We start from the raw sequence: 25,078 nt of genomic DNA on the forward strand, positions 1-25,078 counted from the left end.
TAATGTGTATTCAGAGGTTGGATCCTGCCTGTGCTCATGAATTCCTTAGACCATGTTATCTATGGAATATCTTATCTTGTTCACCACCCTGCTTTCCAGCATCTGCTGGCATGTAGCCATTGACATATTGCCGTGATTTCCCTATAATGTATTCCTGATAAATATGGGAGCTTGAGAGTGGCCTGGGATGACTTCCCTTAGCCTCCCTCTCACCTCTCTTGACTTGTGGAGTCTTAAGTAATCCTTTCTGCTGTCCTCAGCTTTGCTGGACAAAGTCAAAAGCCGAACCCACAGCTGGTGACCCTAAAGTGATAAGCCAAACCTGCAAGGTAAACACCACAGTAATAACTGTTGCAGGCAGGACCTACCAAGAAATGCTAAAATCACTGAGCAAAAGTTTGAGGAGAAACAGGATAGTAGCACAGTCCCAAACTATTCAAGATACTCATCAATTACAAAGGGAAAAATAGTAACTCAGGAGAGAAACCTGGCAGACATCACCGTTAACAAAGTGATCATGGTTAATATCATGAGTAAAAAGCCATCTCAGCATTAGACACTCCTTGATATGATACACTGAAAGGGACCCAACATTATCTCTATTTTGAGAGGAGAAAAAAAAAAAGCATAACCCCAACATAAGCATGAAAAAGCATCAGACAAACCCAAAATGAGAGACATCCTATAAAACCAACCAGTATTCATCAAAAGCGTCAAGGCCATGAAAACCAGGAAAGGAGAAGTGTTACAGGTTAGAGGAACTAAGGAAAGATAATAAATAAATAAATGCAATACAGGATCCTGGACTGCATCCTGGAGCAGAAAAATATTATTAAAAAAAAAGTGAAATTCAAATAAGGTCTAGAGCTTAATTAGTGGTGATACTATGAAAGATCATTGTTCTGCTTCATACTTTCTTTTTTATATTTTCTAAATTTTTTACAATAAAAAAATTTGTTACTTTTTCCTTTCCAGTGTTTATTCAAAATTATAGTGATCATAAAAGAATATGTAAGCAGCAACTTTACTTACTGCTCACTTTGCTTCCCACCCACACCTGCCATAGCTATTTTTTTTAGCATTCTTAGCATAACAGCATTTGTTATATGACAAAGGTATGGACACCATGATTACTGTGTGAAAAGCGCTCTATAGTCAAGGGCTCTGTTAGCCATGGGCTGTGCAGCATTGGAGAAACAGAATTATAATTAAGGGTGACTTTTTGCCTAAATTTTTTTTAATTTTTTATATGTTTTTTTAAATTTATTTTTGAGAGTCAAAGAGAAACAGCGCGAGCAGGGGAGGGTCAGAGAAAGAGAGATACAGAATCCAAAGACAGGCTCCAGGCTCTGAGCTAGCTGTCAGCACAGAGCCCGACATGGGGCTAGAACCGACGAACCGTGAAATCATGACCTGAGCTGAAGTCGGACGCTTAACCGACTGAACCACCCAGGCGCCCTAAAATTTTTTAACAAGGTTCTAACAATAAACCTTATTAAATACATACAGTTGACCCATGAACTAACCTCCCACACTATCAAAAACCCAAAAGTATAACTTTGGCTCCCCAAAAACTTCACTACTAAGATCCTACTGTTGACCAGAGAAACCTCACCAATAACATGAACAGTCCATTAACACATATTTGTATGTTGTATTATACACTGAAATCTTAAAATAAAGGAAGCCAGAGAAAAGAATCTATTAAGAAAATCACAAAGAAAATACCTTTGCAGTATTTTACTGCATTAAAAAAAATCTGCATATAGGTAGACCTGCACAATTCAAATCTATGTTATTCAAGGGTCAACTGCATTTTTAAAATTTTTTTAAATTAAAAAAAAATTTTTCAAAAAAAACAAAAACAAAAAAAACAAAACAAAAAACAAAAAACAAAAAAAAAATAAAGTACATAAAATTCAAAAAAAAAAATTTTTAACATTTATTCATTCTTGAGAGACAGAGACAGAATGCAAGCAGGGAAGGAGCAGAGAGAGAAAGGGAGACACAGAATCCAAAGCAGGCACCAGGCTCTGAGCTGTCAGCACAGAGCCCGACGCAGAGCTCAAACCCACAAACCGTGAGATCATGACCTGAGCTGAAGTCAGACGCTCAACCAACTGAGCCACCCAGGCACTCCCTCAACTGCATTTTTTAAAATGAGGTACAACATATATCTACCCTGGACCTAGCAACCTCACTTGTAGGTACAGAGTAAAAAAATTAAGTATGTCCATGATATATAAAACAATATACATGAATCTCAAAATCATAATGCTGACTAAAAAAGGTCAGACAGAGAAGAGTACACATTGTATGATCCCATTTATATGAAGTTCTAGAACAGGCAAAACTAACCTATGCAGAAAGAAATTAGAATCCTTGAGGGTTGAGGGCAGGATTAACTGGAAAGGAGCACAAGGGAACTTTCTGGGATATGACAGGAATGTTCTGTATCTTAATCAGAGTGACAGTTACATGGCATATATGTTTGTCAAAACTGACCAAACTATAAATCTGATGCAATGTATTGTATTGTATGAAGTTATGCCTCAATTTTAAAGGAAGAGTACTGGGCGCCTGGGTGGCTCAGCTGGTTGAGTGTCTGACTCATAGTTCCGGTTCAAGCAGTGATCTCGTGGTTCGTGGGTTCGAGCTCCACCTTGGGCTCTGCGCTGGCAGTGCAGAACCTGCTTTGGCAGCTTAGGATTCTCTCTCTCTGCCCCTCCCTACCCTGTGTGCTCTCTCTCTCTTTCTCAAAATAAATGAATAAACTTAAAAAAAAAAAAAAAGGAAGAGTACTGATGGTGAAAATTTTTCATTTGGTTAAAGTCACCCATAATTTAAGTGGGTCATAATTATCCTAATAAAATGTGAAGAATGTTTTGTAGTTAAAAAAAAATAACCAAAAGAAATTCTGACACACACTACAACATACATGAACCTTGAAGACATTATTCTAAGTAAAATAAGCTAGGCACAAAAAGAGTTTCTATAGTATGGTTCCACTTCCATGCATCACCTAGAGTAGTCAAATTCATAGAAACAGAAAGCAGAATGCTAACTGTCAGGGACTGTCCAGGGGAATGGGAGGTAGTTTGGGAAGATGAAAAAGGTCCTAGAAACAAATGATAGTGATGACTGCACAACACTGTAAATGTACTTAATGCCAATAAACTGTACACTTAAAAGTAGTTAAAATCCTACTCCTGAAATCATTATTACACCGTGTTAACTTACTTGGATTTAAATAAATTTTTTTAAATGGTTAAAATGGTAAACTTTGTTATGTGCATTTTATGACCAAAAAACAAATGCACAAATACAAGATAAAAACTCTGAAATCCAATTAATCTGCTTATATGGTTGCTTAGCTCAGAAGAATTGTGGAGGAACAACTGGGTGGCTCAGTCAGTTAAGTGTCCGACTTCAACTCAGGTCATCATCTTTGAGTTCATGAGTTTGAGTTCCATGTTGGGCTCTGTGCTGACACCTCAGAGCCTGGAGCCTGCTTCAGATTCTGTGTCTTCCTCTCTCTGCCCTTCCCCTGCTCACACTCTGACCCTCTCTCAAAAAGAAATAAACATTAAAAAAAGAAGAACAACTGTGGAGCTCTGCCTTGCTTGAGTTCTTTGAAAAGACTCAATTATTCCTTTCTGAATCTTTATGGGTATGACCCAAAAGCAAACAGGCTCTACATTTTTCTCTCATTTTATTTTAAATCTTAGATCTACTGAGTTAATCATGGCAAAGGTCAGTGGTGTTTGTCTCCTTCAGAGCAATGATCCTTAGTCAGTTAGGGGTTATAGATGCTTCTGAAAAATCGAATAAAAGTCATAGGCAAGTCAGGGAGAAGAGTGGAAGTTTCAGCTCACCTTCCTTGGAAACATCCCACCCTACTCCCCTTGACCTTGAGACTATCAGCACACCCAAGCTGAATCCGTCTGTCCACTTAGAACCAGAATACACTCAGGGTGCCTGGGTGGCTCAGTCAGTTAAGCGTCTGACTTCAGCTCAGGTCAGCTCAGGTCATGATCTCACAGTTCGTGAGTTCGAGCCCTGCATCGGGCTCTGTGCTGACAGCTAGCTCAGAGCCTGGAGCCTGTTTCAGATTCTGTACCTCCCTGTCTCTCTCGGACCCTCCCCTCTCTCTCTACCCTCTGCTCTCTCTCCCTCTCTCTCAGAAATAAATAAAACATTAAAAAAATTTTTTTAAAAACAAAAAAAGAACAAGAATACACTAGCACTACCCACAACACTTACCTCATGCTGGGAATGGCGTGGTAACCCAATCGGAAGCGGAGTTTGCTGGACCCAGCAAAGTCTGCAATCATCTTTTCCCCCACACTGTGCATGTGTTTGAGGAGCTCAACGTGTTCCCTGGTGACAGCCTTCAGACTGGAAATGGAAGCCCATGGTAAGACCAGCCAGTGGTGACGAGCCTTGGGGTATTTATCCTTAATCACCACCACCTGCTCATCTCTGTAAACCTAGCAGAGGGGTACAAGACAGGGAAACAGATATCTACCACACATGCTCTGCGTGTCAGGTACTGTCATATTCACTAACTCACTTCATTCCCAACATAATCTTATACCAAAGGTGTCAGTATCCCAATTTTGTCAGATGACAGCAGAGACTCAGATGAGTGTCTTGCACAAAGTCACATCATTACTAAGTGGGAAATCTAGGATTCCAAAATCCTAGCAGATCTAACTGAATCCAGAGCTGTTTTCAAGCACCGCACTACAGAGAATATGCAGGAAATGCACAGTATAAAAGAGTTTCTAAGGATTTGATGTAAAATCCTGACAGGCATAAATTCAAACGCACCCTTCTCCACTCTAACACAGCAGACCATGTGACACAATCATGTGTTCCAAGAAGCCCTATCATTTCTGGCCCCTTGTCACCCCAGAATGTAATTTAAGAATTCACAGACTCATCCCAGGACGATGCCTGACTATTAATCCCAGGGCAGCCCAGTAACTGCAGTCATAATACATTACCTGACACACCCTTGGAAAAAAACCCACTAAGGTTAATTCAACTTCCTTTAATAGCACCCAGAAGTTTAGGAGAAACAAGGAAGAGGAGATCTTCATTTGAAGAACTTAGCTTCTCTCCAAAGAATTCCAGTTGCTAACTTACTGACAATGGGAAAAGCCCTTGTTCTTACAAAGTAGCCCAATGAAACAAATCTCATTCAGAAGGATTGATCTCCTTTGCTTTCATTTGTCGTTATGATCTCTGTGGAGTAGCCACTTAAAACACGAAATACGTTTCAATGCCAAAATTTTATTCTGACCTGCATTTTGGGATCCTGCATAGAAATTTTCAAGCCTTGACTCCAGTGGCCCAATGATTCCTGAAACAAAAAGGGGCTATGTAAATTGCAAATGTCAGTAGTTGTATTTGGCATTAGTTAATATTGTATGTGTCAGCAAAATGCAACCAAACTTAGTAATAAGATTCATTTTTTAAAGATTTAAACTATATCTGGGGTGCCTGGGTAGCTTAGTTGGTTAAGTGTCCGACTTCAGCTCAGGTCATGGTCTCAAAGTTTGTGAGTTTGAGCCCCACGTCAGGCTCTCTGCTGTCAGCACAGAGCCCACTTTGGATCTTCTGTCCTCCTCCCTCTATCCCCCCCGCCCCACCGCCTTACCCATGCCTGCTTGCTCTTTCTCTCTCTCAAAAATAAACATTAAAAAAAAAAGAATTAAACTATATCCCCTTTACTCAATCTTTTATCTTTATAACCAGAAGCCATCTCCATTTTCTTCCTATACAGTAGTCAGAGCTGTGTGTCTAGACAAAGGCAGGAAATGCCAGAGTTTGAACTGCATCTTCTTTGCCCTCTCCCGCTCCATCTACAGCCTCATACATTTCCACTTTGACATCAGGATGTGAATCACATGATCTATGAACAGTGTTCCAATGCTAACCCTCTGCAGATACACATATGACTGACCCATTTCAGCAGTACACCGCCATTACCTCCCTACCTTCAGGTGGCTTACCTCAGGAATTCAAGAAAAATGTACATAAAGGGACATTCACCCAAATGACTGGTGACACAAACAAGTGACTCTTTCATCATGGTTAATAACCTCTGTCATGGTTAATAACCCCTTACGTGTATCTGAGCTTTACAGTGTACAAAACAATTAAGCAGTCATTATATTTCATTTAATCTCCAGGTCATCTATCAAGCACACCACCCTCACCTTTTTGGTAGATGCATCTTTCCCCTTCTTTGAGGGCACAGAGCATTGGCCAGAGTCACTTCCAGGTTCCAGTCCTGTATGGGACTCAGCTTCCTGGGCAGCACCCCTTTCTATAGAATCATTGTTGCCTGACCTCTTTCTCTTCCTGTGTGTTTCCAGGCCAGAGCTCTCTGCCTCTTCCTCAAACTCTACAATATATGGATAAAGTTCATTCACCATGTGGAGAACCTGGCCAGGTTGCAGCTTCACCTCTTGGTCCTTCCCAATTATGACTGAGTCAATGCTGGTGGGATTAACCCCTACCTGTAGAAAAATCAGAAAATAATTACAATGAGAGCAATAACACCATTAGCAACATAGCCACTGCTATGCTAACCACTTACTGCGTGCCAGATACCACGCTTAATGTTCACTGATATCATCCCATCGCTTTCCACACATGACAGAGCTTTCACTGGCTGGCACAGACACCACAAGAAAATCCAAATTACAAACACACATACCTGCTTTACCTTGACATATCCTTTGTTACACTCTGCTTTCAACTGTACTGAAAGAGATTGAAAAAAGTTAAACCTAAATGCCACAAAGAACCAAGCACATGCCCCTATGCTCCCTACAGGACAATGAAGCCTCATTCCAGGAGGGGTTTCCTCAAAGGCCTATGAGCAAAATCGCCTATTACGGAGGTGGCTGAGCTCGAATCCTTCCATAAAATTTCCAACAGCATACATGCTCCCTTAGCTACTGCTAACATTCCTATGAAGCAGGTTCACGGATTCCCTACAAGTCTCCCTATTCCAGAGTCCTTGGCCTACTCAGGATCACAGACTCTGCAGTCAGAGAAAGGACCCAGTTATCTCATAAGCTCTTGGCTCATTATTAAATCAGGCTTCCATTATTTAATAAAACCATCAGATGCCTTCAGTAAAGAAAAGCAAAAAGATACATTCTTGGAAAACAGAAGTTCAGCTGGCCTTGGGCAGGCAGAGTGCATAGAACATTCTAGAAAGAGGACTGCAAGGACAGAACAGTCTGGGCATATGTGGGAAGAGTTAACATCAAACACTTGTGAGTGAGACAAGGTGCAGAGACACTACAGCTGCTTTCCAGGGAGGACAGGCAGGAGACAGGCTGACATACACGTCCTACAGTTGCTGTTGTGAGAAGGGGACAGAGAGTGAGAAGCAGTGTCCCCTGTATCTTGGACACAGCCAGCTCAAGCATGGGTTCCCCTACCCCCTCACAGACTCCAAGCACTGAGAAACCCTGTTCTGAGGAACACACTGTAGGCCGGAGGCCTGGTCGCAGTGAGCAGGTCAGAGTTTACATGGAAAAAAATGAGGTACACAGTACAGCTTTTTCCTAAGGACCTTTCATTTCATTAAATCCCAGGAGAGGCATTTCAAGAGCTGGATGCCATAGTCTTATAAAGACAACAATCTCTGTGTGAGGTATTATGCAAAGGATGGAAGTATACCATCACTTTTCAGACATGGTTTCAGGCTGGAGATCCCATAATGCAACTGTCTCACTGCCCAGTGAGGAATCTCCCTGGGCAAAGCAGGGTGCAGGGTTCGGTTCCATCACCCCATACCAACAGGATGGAACCTGCCTGCTCCTAACACTGAATATTAACCACTTCCAGAGAGTGGGATCAGGGATGACTGGGGCCCATATCGTTTACGGTAGACAGAAGATTTCTATCAATAGCATCCAGGAAATGTGCATCCTTGGTTATCATTATCCTAAGGAACAAAACACAATACTGCACATTGCTATGACCAATTACCTTGCTGTCGAGAACATTTCTTGTCCATGATCTTGGTCTCTGGGCCACGCCCAACCACAACTGTCTCCAAATGTGGAAGTCTGATTCGCTGGTGCTGGTTATCCTGTCTCACCAACCAGCACACCCGCATCATTACTCTGAGAAACAAAACAGAAGAGAATCACTGGAAAAATTAGCACAAGTCCTTCAGGGCCACACCCCAGCACCCCCACACATGCCAGCTACCAGCCGTTCATCTTGAGGCCAGTGACTTCACCTAGGTCTCAATTTTCTCACTTGTAAAACGTGATAATGACAGGACTCATGAGGCTGTTGTGAGAATTAAATAAGATACCGTATGTACTTACCTCTGTGCCTAAATCATACTAAACAATCAAATATTTATGTTTTTTTACATACTCTATGTGCTGGCCATTAGGCTACATGCTGAGGATAAAATAATTAAACATTGTCCCTATATGCTTGAGAGGCCTGGAGTATAGTGGGGCAGATAGACTCATACGTTAATTATTACAATATAATGTGATAAGCACTATAAGGGACTAACCAAATATGGCATTTGCCCAGGGAAAGGAAGGACTGACTCTTGTGGGGAGTATCAAAAATGGCTTAATGAGGAAGGGAGATTTATGCTAAGTTTTCAAGGATGAGAAGGAATTTGCCTGGCAGAGAATTAAGGACATAAGAACAGAGGATGTTCTTCAGTCCATAGGCATCTTTATGTGTATTACAAGGTTTCCTTTCCTTGGGGCACCTGGGTGGCTCAGGCAGTTAAGCATCTGACTTCAGGTCAGGTCACAATCCTGCAGCTCATAAGTCTGAGCCCTGCATCTGGATCTCCACTATCAGCACAGACCCCCGGAGAGGCCGCTTTGGAACCTGTCTCCCTCCCTCTCTCTGCCCCTCTCCCCACCTCAAAAATAAATAAAACATTAAAAAAAAAATTTCCTTTCCTTAATCGTCATAACATACCAATATCAGAATACATTTTACTGCCATCTACCAGAAGACTGTCATAATAAATACACAAACCTACAATGTCTAAAGAGTGCATGTGGCACCTTAGTGCCATACACAACCTGCACAATAGAGGTGCGGGTTTTCTTTTGAAAACAACCTTTATGGTCACAGAGAGTATCAATAGAAGAGTCAAGAAATTTGGGAGAAAGATGAGGCCTGAACAAAGGCAAAGCAAAGGGAATGGAGAGGAAGAAGATCCAGAAGAAACTGTGAAGGTAGATTTAATTACTTACTGTATTTGAGGAATGACAAAGGAGTAACCGAGACTTCGAATTTGGAAATAGCCATTTATCAAAATGAGCAATATATGAGGAGACATAATTAGAAGTTAAATGGCAGACGAAAAAGGGATGCTTTCAGACCGAAACACAGATTACATTTTCTGTGGAAGATCCACAGGTCAAGGTAGGATATGTGGGTAAAAGCTCAGGGACAGGAATGGACTGACTATATGTATTTGAGAGGCATCAACAGGTCAGAGAAGGTGAGGCACAAGATCACCTGGAGAGGTAGAGCAGGGAATTATGGGCAGGGACAGGACTGGGATCTTTGGGATACTTCCTCCCCCACCCCCACTCCTAAAGCTTATTGCTCAAGCCTCTAATTCTCTCTCTTTGAGAAATGTGCCCTGCAGGCAGCACTTATCAGGCCCTCTGCACAAGCTCTGTATCCAAAAGGAAGAGAAAAGAAACAAGATTTTTGAAAGTCAGAGTTTCATTACCATCTGCAAAGGAGAATGCAGAGTGAACAAATGATTGCTGAGGTGCAAAGTCACAGAAATTGGATCAGTCAGGAAAGATTTTGGAAACCATCCAACTGAGAAGGCCAAGAAGACTGATAAGGAAAATAAGCGGGAGAGTACATTCCGGTTTTTAAAGGCACAAGCACAAGGCAGATTTCAGCAATAAGTCACCCGTGAGGGGTGGGAAGCAGACCTTGTTGGCTGCCCAGAGGAGCTGCCCCAGAGTTATCAAAAATGGCAAAGGTGCTGAACACTAAGCTGAAAAGCTTAGACCTGATAATCAACAAGAGACAACTGCCAGGTTACTGAGCTGCATAGCAAAGGAAAAGGACAGCTGGGCGTGGGCAGGCAGGAGTGGAGAAGTCTAGAGTCTGAGATGAGTCAGGAGGCAGTCAACATACTGTGGACCACAGTGAGGTCCAAAAGTTGCAGGTCTTTGTGAAGGAGTGGATGCAAGGCATGAAGAGTCAGCTGTAAATCTAAAAATCTAAACCTGGAGCCTCTAGTGATGATGGTGCTATACGCACGTCCCACTTTTAAATGCGGTGTGTTCAGAGAGGCATCTGTTTGCACTTGCTGGAAACTGATGAATGAGCAGGAAGCGGACTGAGGAATGAAGTATGTCTTCATCAGGCTTTGAGAAATAAGTCACGTGGTGACTGACTACTCACAGTCCTAACAAAGGAAATGTGGAAAGAGCATAGTTTGAGAGCAGGGACAGGAAGGAATCTGATGGGCAGCTGAGAACATGGCTGGCTGTTGTAGGATAATAGGAATTACCCCTCCTGCCCTCTACACACACTAATTCCTCTCAAAGTTCTCAAGTTATGTACTACTTCTTGAGAAGCTAAACCAGTGACTCCACAATGCTTATGCAACTACCCTTAAGCAACATTTTGGCCCATTTTAGTCTTCAGTTCCATTTTCTAGGAATGAAGCATTTTAGAATATGGGGAATGCATAATGATGGGTGCTCCTGAATCTCAATATAGTCCATACAGTGAAACTCCATAAACCACAAGCTCTAAACCAGCAAAGTCCATTTCTTGCTTACCAATATAGTCCCAGCACTTAATACACGCCATACAAGAATACAGTACATAGTCGCAAGTGAATGACCAGACAATAATCCTTTCCAGGTTCTCCGGCCTTCCTTCTCTCTCCCCTGCTCTGGCTCCTCTAACGCCGTCCTTCGCTCCTCCTCTCCTTGGACAATCCCATCTTCACATCTATGTGGATAAATCCTAATTCTCTATTTTCCAACTCCCTACTTTTCATTCCAGAGTTGTAGGAATTGGTCAGAAAAAAATTCTGGTTATATCTTAAGGAACCAAGGGATCTGATAGGCCACACAAGCCCAGGAATCTGAGAATGTGGAACAGTGCTGTCCAGTAGAATTTTTCGCAGTGACGGAACTGCTATAAAACCTAAGTTGTCCAATAATGTAGCCACTATGTGACAATCAAGCATCTAAAATGTAGCTAGTGTGACAGAGGAACTAAAATTCTTAGATTCTCTTTCTTAACTTACTTTTAAATAGCTACATGTGGCTGAGGGCTCCCATGATATCCAATCCAACTTGCCCAACCCAGATCAGTCCCAAACTCCTCAAGCTTGAGGTTAAGACCCTCATACTCTAACCCCACAAAGGTTACTTATGTTGCCTCCTACCTCCTTTCATAGAACTAGCCTCACCTTTTCCTTCCCCGAGACTCACATACGTTCCTTCTTACACACAAATACATCACTCAGGTATGATGTACTGAATCATGTCTCCCAAGTAAGTCATTCTCAATATGATCTCCAGGCATTGGGTTATACTCTTTCCTCCCTCCCAGAATCCCAAATCCTTCTCAACTTCCAAGTCCCAGCTCCCCCCAGAGGACTTCTCTGAACTATCTTTTCTTCCCTACCAAGACATATTGCTATTGGGTGTGGTTAATTTACCTTCACAGTTCTCTGAAAATTAAATGTGGATGTAAGTCTACTGTCCGAATGAGATTATAATCTCCTTGTAAACAGACTGCATCAGTGCCCATCCATACAGAAAACTCGGAGGAGGAAGGGTCTCTAAAGATCACTGTCCTGGGCTAGGCCTGGCCTTATACTTCTGGATCCTCTGGAGTCCAGCACACCTTTATCAAGTGCATACTATGTGCTAGGCACTTGTTAAATGTCTTACTTTATCATCTCATTTAATTTTCACAGCTCTCATCCTAAGAAAGAAAAATTTAAGGCCTAAGAAAAAATAGGCAACATGTACAAGCCACATAGCTAATGTGTGCCAGGGACAGGATTTGAATCAATTCTAAAGAATAGATTCTTGGAGTGCCTGGGTGGTTCAGTCAGTTAAGCATCTGACTCTTGCTTTCAGCTCAGGTCATGATCTCATGGTTCTTGAGTTTGAGGGCTCTGTGCCATATAGCCTGCTTGGGATTCTCTCTCTGCCCCTCCCCTTCCTCTGCTCCCACTCTTGTGCTCTCTCTTTTTCTCAAAACAAAAAAACTTTTAAAAGGGGGGGGGGGCAACTGGGTGACTCAGTTAAGCACCCGACTTCAGCTCAGGTCATGATCTCATGGTTCTTGAGTTTGAGGGCTCTGTGCCATATAGCCTGCTTGGGATTCTCTCTCTGCCCCTCCCCTTCCTCTGCTCCCACTCTTGTGCTCTCTCTTTTTCTCAAAACAAATAAACTTTTAAAAGGGGGGGGGGGCAACTGGGTGACTCAGTTAAGCACCCGACTTCAGCTCAGGTCATGATCTCATAGTTCATGGGTTCGAGCCCCATTTCAGGCTCTGTGCTCACAGCTCAGAGCCTGGAGCTTGCTTCAGATTTTGTGTCTCCCTCTCTCTCTGCCCTTCCTCACTTGCACTATCTCTTTCTCAAAAATAAACATTTAAAAAAAATTTTAAAGAATGGTTTCTTAATCACTACACCATATACCTTTTGTCTTCATTCAATCAATCAAAATTACTTCATGCCTACTATGTGCCTTGTGCTATTCTAGTACTGGGAATAAAGAAATAATATGTCTCACTCATATGATGCAGGTATATCATTCCTGTCTTCAAAAGGCTCAGAGTCTTGCAAGGGAGAGAAACACAAAAACACTTAAACAAATGTAGTAAGTATAAGGATTGGTCTGTGCAGACTATTATGGGAGCACAAGGCTGGAATACCCAACCCAGACTTGGAGAAAGGAGAGGTCAAGGAAGATTTCCTACAGAAGGTAGACCTAAAATGAGTCTTATATATAAACTAAGTTAATTAGGTGAAAGGGTCATTCTAATTAGGGGAGAATGAGTGGATAAAGGAAACGGAGAAGATTCAAGTCAAAGGAAACAGCAAGGGTAATACATAAAGAAATAGCATAGTGTACATGAAAAAGTGGTTCAGCACTGCTGCAATCTAAAGCATGAGGCAGACAAGAGGCTGGAGACACAGGTCCAGAATAAGCAGAGCCCTGGGTGACTGGTGACAAGTTCAAACTTTAGAAGTTCCACTGGATTTTGCAATTCACTAAACAATAAATATTTGCTAAATGAATGAGAAAAAAAAAAAGATCAAATGAACGGACAGATCTTTAAAGATTACAAATCAGGGCTTTGTCACAGATTTGTTTTCAAAGATCATTTGGTGGAGGAAGGTATGTCTTAGTTATATCATCTCATGTAAGGAGAGACATGTGGAGAACAGGACTGGAGGTGGGGAAATCAGTCAGAAGGCCATCATATTCCAGGTGAAAGACGATGGTGCCTAAAGTAGTACAATAATAGGGATGAAGAAGAGAGCACAGATTTGAGAAATACTTAGGGGATAAAATCCTCAGGACTTAGTGATGCAGATGATAAGATCAAGTTCAAGCAAGACATGGAGTTCAATTTCAGGACTGTGAATGTGAACAGTCTGTGGGACTTGTAGGCAGAGCTGTCCAGCAGTGTGGTAAGAAGTGAGAAGGAAAGTTAGAAAAGAGGTCTAAGCAGACAACTTTGATTTGGGAGCATGTAGAAGGCAGTTAAAACCAAGCTAGTTGATGTGCTCACTCAGGCAATGTGTACAGAATGAAAAAAGAAGTGGGCCAAAGTCACAAGCCTTGGAAGCACCTAAAATTTCAGGGGAGGAAGTAAAAAGACTAGCCACAGGAGAAATGTCTGGTGAGGGAAGCATATGGAGAAATACCTAGAATGAAAGCTCCTAATGGGAAGGCACTTTATCTTTCTCATCTCTGTATCATAATAAATATTTGTTGAATAAGACAGCTGAATGTATTGTCCTGGAAAGAAAAGCAATAGGAAGTGAGAGTTTCAAAAACAACAAAGGAAGGAGTGCCTGGATGGTTCAGTCAGTTAAGCATTCAGCTCAGGTCATGATCTCACAGTTCATGAGTTTGAGCCCTGCGTGGGGTTCTGTGCTGACAGCTCAGTGCCTGGAGCCTGCTTCGGATTCTGTCCTTCTGGCTCTCTCTCTCTCTCCCCATCCCTCCTCTGCTCATGCTCTCTCTCTCAAAACTAAAAAAAATTTTTTAAGAAGTAACAGGGGGATCCAGTAGTGACTGAAAAATGTCTATCTGATTTGATAATCACTGTGACCTTAAGGTTAAAATTTCAGGAGAATGATAGGTCTGAAAGCTAGACTGTAGAAAGGAGTGAAAGGTGACGAAATGGAGACAGAATTTAGAATACTCTAAAAAAGTAGGGGGAAAGACTTGCTGAATGACAGCTAAGAGAAGATGGATCACTAAGAACTTTTCCTTTCTTTATAGCTTTGGGGGGTAAGAGCCAGGTGACCAAGGATCAGAGAAACCTGAGTATGTTGACATATGACTAGGACATAGTCAGAGGCAGAAAAGATAAATGAAAACAAGGTCTCATTGATGAAAAGAAAGGTGAGAAGCAAAGATACAGGGATCTGCTTTGGTAAGAGGAGACAGCTTATCCTGAGAGTAAAAGAAAGGTAAAGATGGGTGTAAGACGAGACGATTTTTTAAGAAGGGAAAGCAGGGACAGAAATTGAGGGAAAGCATATCCAATGACCTCAATTTTCTCCATAAAACAGCAGATAATAGAGTGAGGTGTTGGGGAGCTTAATGAACAGTTGAAAAAAAAAATCAATATAACATAGTGGATAACACCCAAGCCTCTTAAGTGCAACTGCCTGAGTTGCAGCATCAAGTCACTGTGTGCCTTGACACCAGTTATTTAACCTAAGCCTTTATTTCTTCAGCTGTAAAACATACAATTGCTATACAACACAGAGGTGTCACAAGGACTGAATGAGGAAGTATGCAAAGTTCAGTGTCTGGCCAAAAGTTAGCATTCATTCTAGCTATTTCTCCATATCCATTATCACTTGGTGAATAGTGAAGACAGATAAGAGGAGGAGCTAAGGGCATATTAAAAATCATCTGACAGTAGTGACTGTGCAACTAAGGTGAAAGGGCACAAATCTGTATTGTCTCTCTTATGTGTGTACAGCCCTGTTTCAAGTATTCTGATTCCCAACCTAAGTTAGATTCCCTAAAAGCTCTAAACCTGGACCACATTAATTCCAAGTAGAAGTTACACCCCTACTTTGTTGAACCACTATCACTGGCTGCCTGAGAAAAAGCTTGCTTCTTCTGGCCCTCCTATTAGACCTGTTGAAGACGCGGGGAAGGCCCCTCAAGTTCCTTTCAAGGGAGCGTTCCTTCTAACACGCCGAGCCGCCTTGGGCTGGACAGTGCCCACTCTCTAATCTTTTCTCTGCTTGCGTGGCGACCAAGCTAAGTACAGGTGTCGGGGGTACAGGTCAAAGAACCTGAGGTGGGCTGACGAACAACGATAAACGGCCCAACGGAGTTTGGGCCAAGTGAGAAGCCTAGAGCTGGAAGATGGAGTAAATCCTGCCGGGAAAGAAGCCATAAAACCGTTATTCAAAGAATATCCTTCAAGGGCAATAACGGCTTCGGCCCAGGACCCACACCCACGGCTTTCAACCCGGTCAGCAGAGGAGGTAGGCCGACAACCGCCTTACCTCGAAACGGTGGACACAGGTAACCTCACGTTACTCTTCGGGGACGCACCACTTCCGGCGCTGTGGGATGACGTCATGAGACAGGCCGGAGAGCAACCAGTGCCTGTCCAAAGATTGGCTGAAAGGGTCTTGCCAAACGCCCAGATCGGGAAGCGTCCGCACCGATTGGCCCCTCACGGGGCCGAAGTCGTAGTGCGGTTCCTAACAGCAATCCCGCTGGGGACGAGCCCTCTCAGCCTCTCTCCATGCCGAGAGCATCTTCCCTGTTACCACCTCTCCGTCTCTGAGTCCGGAGAGACGTTAAGTAACTATTCCCTCTGTGGCCGTTTCTAGGCAGCTGGTGCAGTGTCTTGCCACTCCCTTCGTTAGCAGAAGCTTACTATCCTTAAGGCCATCTTTCCCGCTGTAAACAGTATCTCCTGTGACACTGTTTTTATGCCCCCTTTCAAAATTGCAACCGGCTTTCTTCCATTTCGGGGGAGAAGGGGCTGGAGGAGCTAGCGGTGCGGAAACCTGATAAGATTGTTTTAATGCTGTCTTCACTAGATGAACTAGCTGACAGGCAATTAGAGAGGAGACAAGAAGCAGGATGCTGGGATGAGATGGGTTTACTGATTTTTATAGCAATTCCAGGATATTACCTAAGAGTCATGTATTGCAATTATTCGAAGGAGTTTTAGTAGATGGAAAAATTCCTATCTTATGAGTGAAGGCATAGTTTATAATTTTTATCAAACTCAATAAAACCGAGCCTTAAGGAATCACATTTTTTTTTAATGTTTTTATTTATTTCTGAGACAGAGAGAGCGTGAGCAGGAGAGGGTCAGAGAGAGAAGGAGACACAGAATCTGAAGCAGGCCCCAGGCTCTGAGCTAGCGGTCAGCACAGAGCCCGATGCAGGATTCGAACCCACTAACCATGAGATCATGACCTGAGCTGAAGTCGGCCGCTTAATCGACTAAGCCACCCAGGTGCCCCAGGAATCACATTTCTTGATCAAGACTATTTCCTTCCATAGAAAAGCATAATCAACAGTATGATAGAGATACCAAAACTATCAAAACAGGATGGGAGAATCTTCCAGGAAACACAGAAAAGTGACTTCCTCTTTTTAGCAGAGATGATGCAGGTTTATATTAAGGTCACACCAGGAAGTGGGTGACCACAAGTAGCATCTTGGCCACACAGCCTCATGGTGGTGGATTGTGATTCACACTACTCTAGGTAAAACAAGGTGGCTCTGGTCACCTGACCAGTTCCCTCAGAACTAAGCTTCTCTTAGCCTCAGCTTCTACCTGACCTGCCTTGGTGTGTCTTGCATTCAAAATTGGATCGGATTATTCTAATTGGATTACATACCATATATTGTGCAAAATCGGGAAGTTTCCACGCCCAGTCTATTAAGTCTAGCCCTTCATCTACAGCATATTACTGCCCAGAGAAGCAGGGACACATGGCACAAGGGCATGGCAAACACTTAAGACTTTCACAGACCCCAGAACCAAAGATGTATCACAAACTAATACATAGAAATTAACAGAGAGTTGTAGTCTGTGGTATTATCCAATGTAGCGGCCCTCAAAGTATAATCCTTGGATCAGTAGCAGTAGCCTCACAACACCTGGGAACTTGTTAGAAACTCAAATTCTCAGGCCTTACCTCAGGCTTACTGATGCAGAAACTTTGGGGGTGTGGCCCAGCAATCTGTTTTAACAAGCCCACCAGGTTATCCTGATGCATGATCAAGTTAGAGATTCACTGTCAGAAGGCAAACACTTCAAACTGCACATCATGATAAATGTGTTTTGGGAGCCTGCCCAGGGCTTTTTTTGTTTTTCTTCTTTCAAATTACAAAAAAAGTTATTTTTAATTGTGGCAAAATACACATAACATAAAACTTACCATCTAAGCCATTTTTAAGTATACAGCTCAATAGTGTTTATAGTCACATCGTACTGAATCTATCTCCAGAACTTTTTAATCTTGCAAAACCAAAACTACATGTTAAACAACTATTTCCCCCTCTTCCAGACCTGCCAACCACCAATTTACTTTCAATTTCCATAAATATGACCATTCTAGATAGTGCACATAAGTGAAATCATGCAGTATTTGTCTTTCTATGACAGGCTTATTTCATTTAGCATAATGTCCTCAAGTTTCATTACTTGTGTCAAATTTTCCACTTTAAGGCTAAATAATGCTCTGTGGCATGTATACACCACACTTTGTTTATAACCTATTTGTCTGTCATTCGATGTTTGGATTGTTCCCATCTTATGCTATCATGAATAATGCCACTATGACCACGGTTGTATAAATATCTCTTCAAGATCCTGCCTTCAATTCTTTTGGATATATACCCAAAAGTGGGATTGCTGTGTCATAATTCTATCTTTGATATTTGAGAAACCAAATACTGTTTTCCATAACATCTGCATTATTTTACATTGGACACAAGAGTTCCAATTTCTCTACATTCTTTACAATGCTTGTTATTTTCTGCTTTTTTTTTTAAATAGCAGTCATGCTAATGGGTGGGGGCAGCTGATATCCCTTTGTGGTTCTGATTTGTATTTCTCTAATGATCAAGCGCCTTTTTTGGCTTGTTGGTTATTTGTGTATCTTCTTTGGAAAAATGTCTATTCAAGTCAATTTACCCCTTTTTTTTTCTTTTTGGGCCCCCCCTTTTTTTTTTACAAATAGTTTATTGTCAAGTTGGTTTCCATATAACACCCAGTGCTCATCCCTCCCCCCCTACACCCATGAGTCCTCAGTTTGTTCTCAGCATTCAAGAGTCTCTCATGGTTTGCCTCTCTCCCTTTCCCCCACCATTTCTCCCCTTCTTCTCCCCCATGGTCCTCCGTTAAGTTCCTCCTAATCCTCCTGTATGTGCAAACATATGATATTTGTCGTTCTCTGCCTGACTTATTTCGCTCAGCNGGGCCCACATTTTTAAATCAAGTTATTTTTTTGTTGTTGCACTATAGGAGTTCTTTTTGTATTTTACATATTAATCCATTGTCAGATATATGATTTGCATATATTTTCCCCATTTCATAGATTGCCTTTCCACTCCATTGATTGTGTCCTTTGATGCACAGAAATACTTTGATGTTGTCCAAGTTATCAATTTTTACTTTTGCTGCCTGTGCTTTTGGTATCATATCTAGAAATCATTCAAAGCTTTTCCCCTGTTTTATAGTTTTAGGTCTTATGTTTGGATCTTTGATCCATTTTGAGGTCACTTTTTACATGGTGTAAGGTAAGGGTCCTACTCCATCCTTTTGCATGTGGATAACCAGTTTTCCTAACACCAACTGTTGAAAAAATTGTCTTTTCCCCCATTGCATGGTCTTGAAACCTTTGTTGAAAATCATTTGACCATACGTGTGAGGGTTTATTTCTGGCTTCTCTATGCTATTCCATTACTCCATATATCTGTCCTTATACCAGTATCACCTGTTTTGATTTCTGTGGCTTCATAATAACATCTGAAATCAGGAAGTGTGAGACTTCCAATTTTGTGCTTCTTCAAGATCGTTTTGGCTATTCTGCTCAGGCAGTTTTAATTATTTTTTAATTCCACCAGTTAGAAATTGGAAGATATCACATGAAAATCAGGATTCTAAGTCTATTGAGGAAAAATTTTTAAAATCCAGCAAATTTCAGCAACAAGTAGCCAGAATTGTTAGTGATTACCACATGCTCCCTAGTTTGCCCCTGTCTCCACTCACACATTTATATAACCTGTCTGGTCCCTGAGGACCCTTCTTTGAGAATCCTAGTCTCAGGGAAAGGCAGTTGGAGCCAGAGGGCCAATCTGGGGAGATGGCAGTGGTCTACTCCAGAGAGTTGCTCAGAAGTAAAACTACAGAATCCTGGGAGAGGATATAGCTCAGAAACTTCATGTTGTTTTAGGGGTTTAGGGTAGGCGGAGATTGAGAGGGGTGTCAGAAAAGACCTATCTAAGGAAAGGAAAATAAGCCAATCCCAGAAAGATGAAAAGATAACAGACAAGTGAAGACTTGGTAGAAGAATATTCCAGGTCTATGATCTAGACCCAAAAAAAAAAAAAAAAAAAAAAAGAGCAATACACAAAAGCCCTACAGCAGTCCTTAAGTACATTCTTTCAGGCATGATAGAAGTCCAGTGGAGCTGAAAAGTAGTCAGTGAAAGGAAATGGAGAAATCTGAGCTAGGGTCAGATAGTAAACCATTCAGGAACTGTATGTGGATTCATCCTATATTCAATGCAAAATCCCTGAAGAGTTGGCTGGGGAAATAATATTATTTGATTTTTGTTTTATTGGATGTTGTGGCTGCTGTGAGGAAGAATAGATGAGGGGAAGAGCAAGAACAGAAAGGCTGACAGCGGTTAGGAATATAGTGATGTACTGCTAGGAATTTACCCAAGGGATACAGGAGTGCTGATGCATAGGGGCACATGGACCCCAATGTTCATAGCAGTACTCTCAACAATAGCCAAAACATGGAAAGAGCCTAAGTGTCCAGCAACTGACGAATGGATCAAGAAGATGTGGTTTATCTATACGATGGAATACTACATGACAATGAGAAAAAATGAAATCTGGCCATGTGTAACAACATGGATGGAACTTGAGGGTGTTATGCTGAGCGAAATAAGTCAGGCACAGAAGGACAGATACCATATGTTTGCACGTATAGGAGGATTAGGAGGAACTTAATGGAGGATCATGGGTGAGAGGAAGGGGGGAAATAGTTGGGGAGAGGGAGGGAGGCAAACCATGAGAGACTCCTGAATGTCGAGAACAAACTGAGGGCAGATGGAGGGGGGGAAGGGGGGTGATGGGCATGGAGAAGGGCACTTGTGGGGATGAGCACTGGGTGTTATATGGAAACCAACTTGACAATAAACTATTTTAAAAAAGGAATATAGTGATACAGTGTAAAGGATGTTCACAGCCTGGACAAGAGGGAAAAGATATACTGATCCAAGAGATATTTTGGAGGTAACATCAACTGGACAAGACATATTCTTCTCTGGGGGCAGACCTAGGTCAGATGCCAAATAAGAAGACAGTTAGTGGGGATAGGAAAAAAAGCTAGTGAGCTACAGAAACTTAGCTGCATGTTTCATATGTCCAAAAATGTCTCACTGTAAGCACCCAGCCTCTGGCCCCCAAGAGCCTTTCCTAACTGCGTACAGGCCAGAAATGAGAGAATCTATGCCCTTAGGAGCACTTGTGAATAATGTAGAGAAGTGGATGGGTAAACTTACTTCCTTCTCAGGGTGAAACAACTTTGAAGTATGTACAGCACTGTCTCCCAGAGGCTCTGCAGAAAAACTAAACCCCATTGCCCTGAGTGGCAGCCTGGACATTGGCTTACTTCCCATCCCAGTCTCACTTCTCCACTCCCCTACTGGTACTTCTTGGGATCATCTCCTAAATGACATACTCAAATCCTTGCTTTAGCGTGTTTCTGGGGGAATCCAACCTAACAAACTCCTCCTATTTTCTAATGATAACATTTTATTTCTTTTTATTTTTATTTCTTAAAAATTTTTAATGTTTATTATATATTTTTAATGTTTCTTAGTTTAATGTTTATTATTATTTATTTATATTTGAGAGAGAGAGAGAGAAGAGCATGAATGGGGTAGGGTTAGGAAGAGAGGAAGACACAGAATCTGAAGCAGGCTCCAGGCTCGGAGCCATCAGCACAAAACCCATGAACCATGTGATCATGACCAGAGCCAAAGTCAGATACTTAACTGACTGAGCCACCCAGGCACCCCTTATTTCCCTTTTTAGATAAGCTAGTAATTCCTACTATTTCCCAATTTTTTTATATAACAGCACAAAGATTAAATCATATTCACAGAATACACTGGGGTAAACATGAAAAACTTGTGAAAACAAATCATTACATTTCATTTATAATTAACCATGACAAGAAAAATTAAAAACAGAGTACTTGGAAAAATAGTATTGATTTTGGCTACATATTCAAATAAAATATTTTTATTTTTGAGAGAGGAGAGAGACAGAGTGTGAGTGGGGGAGGAGAGAGAGAGAGAGAGCGAGAGCGAGAGAGAGAGAGAGAGAGAGAGAGAGAGAGAATGAATCTGCAGCAGGCTGCAGGCTCTCGCTGTCAGCACGGAGCCTAATGCGGGGCTCAAACTCATGAACTCCAAGATTATGACCTGAGCTGAACTCAGACACTTAATGAAATGTACCCACCTAGGCTCCCCTTAAATATTTTTAAATTTTTCATAAGAAACTTGAGCATGTTTCTGTGAATATCATCTTTTTGACATTGGGTTTCATGATGAAATAAAATATTTTCTGATTAAAATTTTTAATGATAATCTTTTCAAATTCTTTATAGTCACGTCTATAAATGGCACACCATAGAGAGGTTCTGTCCTATACATCACAGTGTAAACATGCTAATGTATCCATAAACTATACTCTACAATTTATCTTAAGATCTTCCACCTATGATTTACACTTTATTTTTTTAAACTCCTGCTTTTTGGACTGGGCTAACTTCCTACTATGGGTTGATCTCATTGCTTAACTCCCTCAAGGTTCTAAATTTCCAAGAGTTCAGGAAATAGTCACCATAATCCCAAATAGTGACATTCATACCATTGATGGTTCATGTTAGAACTTTTATTTCAATTCAGCAATTCTCATTTGTGTAAATCACAGATGTCATGCTGGTCTCTCCTTAAGTTTCTTACAAACATATTAAGAAGAAAGTCACAAGAAATTCTAACTTATCCTGCCCTACTTCCCACCGTTTCTTCACTGCCAGCCTTGTACCAGCAATACTGAACTTCTTACTGTTCAACCTCTTCCTCCCCAATACCCTGAGATAGATACACTGTCCCTCCTTCCCCCCCCCACTTAAATAAACAAATATTTATTATCTGCTATATGGTATGCACAGTTTCAGGCATGAGGAACACATAAATGGACAAAATAAAGTCCCCTCTTCAGTCTAGTGGAGAGAAAGCTGATAATGACACACAAACGTGTGAAAATAATACAAATTATACAATGCTGATTAAAAGAACCCTACTCGGGGTGCCTGGGTGGCTTAGTCGGTTAACCGTCCGACTTTCGCTTGGGTCATGATCTCGCGGTTCGTGGGTTCGAGCCCCGCGTCGGGCTCTGTGCTGACTGCCAGCTCGGAGCCTGGAGCCTGTTTCAGAGTCTGTCACTCCCTCTCTCTCTGACCCTCCCCTGCTCACGCTGTCTCTCTCTCTCCTAGAAATAAAAACATTAAAAAAAAAAATTTTAAAAGAACCCTACTCAAGGAACATCTGGTAGCTCAGTCAGTTAAGTGTCTGACTTCAGATCAGGTCATGATCTCAGGGTTTGTGGGTTCGAGCTCTGTATCAGGCTCTGCACTGACAGCTCAGGGCCTGGAGCCTGCTTCAGATTCTGTGTCTCCCTCTCTTTCTAACCCTCTCCCGCTTGTGCTTTCTCTTTCTCAAAAATAAATAAACATTAAAAAAAAAAAGAGCCCTACTCAAAAGCATTCATGCCATTTAAGTTCTAGAATAGAGAAAACTAATCTAAAATTATAGTGGAAAAAAATCAGAACAGTGATTGCCTCTCTAAAAGTAGGGACAGAAATTGACTGGAAAATGCACTTGAGAGAACTCTCTTGGTGATGGTGATATTCTGTATCTTGGTAAGAGTTTGGCTTAATGGATATGTGCATTTTTTGAAACTCATCAAAATGGTATAATTAAGACTTGTGCATTTCTTTCTATGTAAACTTCACCTAAAAAATCTTTAAACAAATATCTAACTCTAGTTAATGATATGCAAGCTGAAGTGTTGAAATCAAAATGTACTCTGATATCCACAATTTATTGAGGTGTATTTAAAAAGCAGGGGTGCCTGAGTGGCTCAGTTGGTTAAGCATCTGACTTCAGCCTAGGTTATGATCTTGCCATTCCAAGTTCAAGCCCTGTGTTGGTCTCTGCTGACAGCTCAGAGCCTGGAGGCTGCTTCATATTCTGTGTCTCCCTCTCTCTCTCCGCCCCTCCCCCATTCATACTCTGTCTCTGTCTCTCACTCAAAAATAAAAAATAAACTCTAAGAAAAAGGTAGATGAATAAAGAGAGATGAAGATAAATGAGACAGAGCAAGAAGAGTAAAATACCAATTATAGAAGCTAATGGTGGTTATATGAGATGAGCTAAGCTCTGGCCCAAATGCAATACTCAAATGTATTCCTTGATGTTCATGCTATTTTCTGGAATGTTTTTTTCTTCCTAATTCATCCTTGCCCCCTCTAATCCATTCACACTGCAGCTATAGAAAAGATTTCAAAACAAACCTGACCTTGTCACTCCCTACTTTCTGTGGCCCTCCATTGCTCATCCAATTAAGACTAAACTTATTGTTTAGTCTTTTACAGAAGGTCAAATCCCATCTACCACTCTCCTCTTGCCTATCCTTATACTCAAACACAGGGCCTTTCTCTCAATTTCTTTAACCCATTCAGTCAAGGTTCTTGAAAACGACTCTAGCTAACTTAAAAATGATAGGGCTCCCATTGGTACAATTCCCAAACCATATGAGTCCTCTACTATCCAGACCCTCAACCTCATAATTACAGATGGTTAACAATAACTTCAAGAACAGAAGGGCCTAAGATCTTGGCATTGTCACAATCAGCTCTTCTCACTAGTAAACAGATGTGGCTGTAAGAACTCACATGGACACCTGCATCCCACATTCTCCAGTGTCTTGGCCTCTAGCCAGATAAAATCAGAGAAGTTCTAGCTCTCCATTGGCTGGTACACTTATTTACTCATTCAACAAGTATTTCTGAGCACCTTCTACTTGTCAGGCATTGTTTTAGGTACTGTGGCTATCACCGTGAACAAAAAGTTCCTGATTTCAAAGGGCTTACAATCTATGTGGGAGGGGCAGACCATAAACAAGGAAATATACAGGTCATGTGGAAATAAATGCTGTAAAGAAAAAGCAGGATAGAAAGAGATGAGAATATTTTATTATGAAAGGCCTTTTCTGAATACAGACCTAAAAGAAGGCATGTAGATATCTAGGTGGATGGCGAAACATCAAAGGATTTTAATCAGACGAGTGACTTTTGGGTTTTTTTTAGCTCTTCCACCACCAACCACCCCACAGTGACATATTTTTAAAGGGTTACTCTAATTTTTTCATGGCACTGAATATCTTAAAAAGATAGAATGGTTTACAACTCTGCAATTTCTTCAAACCCTAATGTCTGTACGCATTCGCCATTTAGA

At 41.5% G+C, this 25,078-nt stretch overlaps 1 protein-coding gene across 5 annotated transcripts in view; it reads right to left on the minus strand.

Moving 5' to 3' along the window:
* APTX (aprataxin) overlaps positions 1-15,843 on the minus strand; it is a 39,184-nt gene extending 23,341 nt beyond the window's left edge. The window contains exons 1-6 of one of the 5 annotated variants that reach the window (XM_077761858.1): positions 15,791-15,843; positions 8,020-8,156; positions 6,731-6,777; positions 6,228-6,530; positions 5,309-5,368; positions 4,264-4,490 (exon numbers count right to left, since the gene is read on the minus strand). In XM_077761858.1, coding sequence (XP_077617984.1) covers positions 4,264-4,490; positions 5,309-5,368; positions 6,228-6,530; positions 6,731-6,777; positions 8,020-8,152 — 770 coding nt within the window. In that variant the 5' untranslated portion in view covers positions 8,153-8,156; positions 15,791-15,843. Of the gene's footprint in view, positions 1-4,263; positions 4,491-5,308; positions 5,369-6,227; positions 6,531-6,730; positions 6,778-8,019; positions 8,157-9,272; positions 9,341-15,790 lie in introns of those variants that run through there. The other 4 variants (XM_077761859.1, XM_077761861.1, XM_077761862.1 and 1 more) reach the window with 4 other exon arrangements.
* Positions 15,844-25,078: the final 9,235 nt, after the last annotated feature.

This window comes from Crocuta crocuta, unplaced genomic scaffold (assembly GCF_008692635.1).
Source record: "Crocuta crocuta isolate KB4526 unplaced genomic scaffold, BGI_CrCroc_1.0 scaffold204, whole genome shotgun sequence".
Taxonomy (NCBI): Eukaryota; Metazoa; Chordata; class Mammalia; order Carnivora; family Hyaenidae; genus Crocuta; species Crocuta crocuta.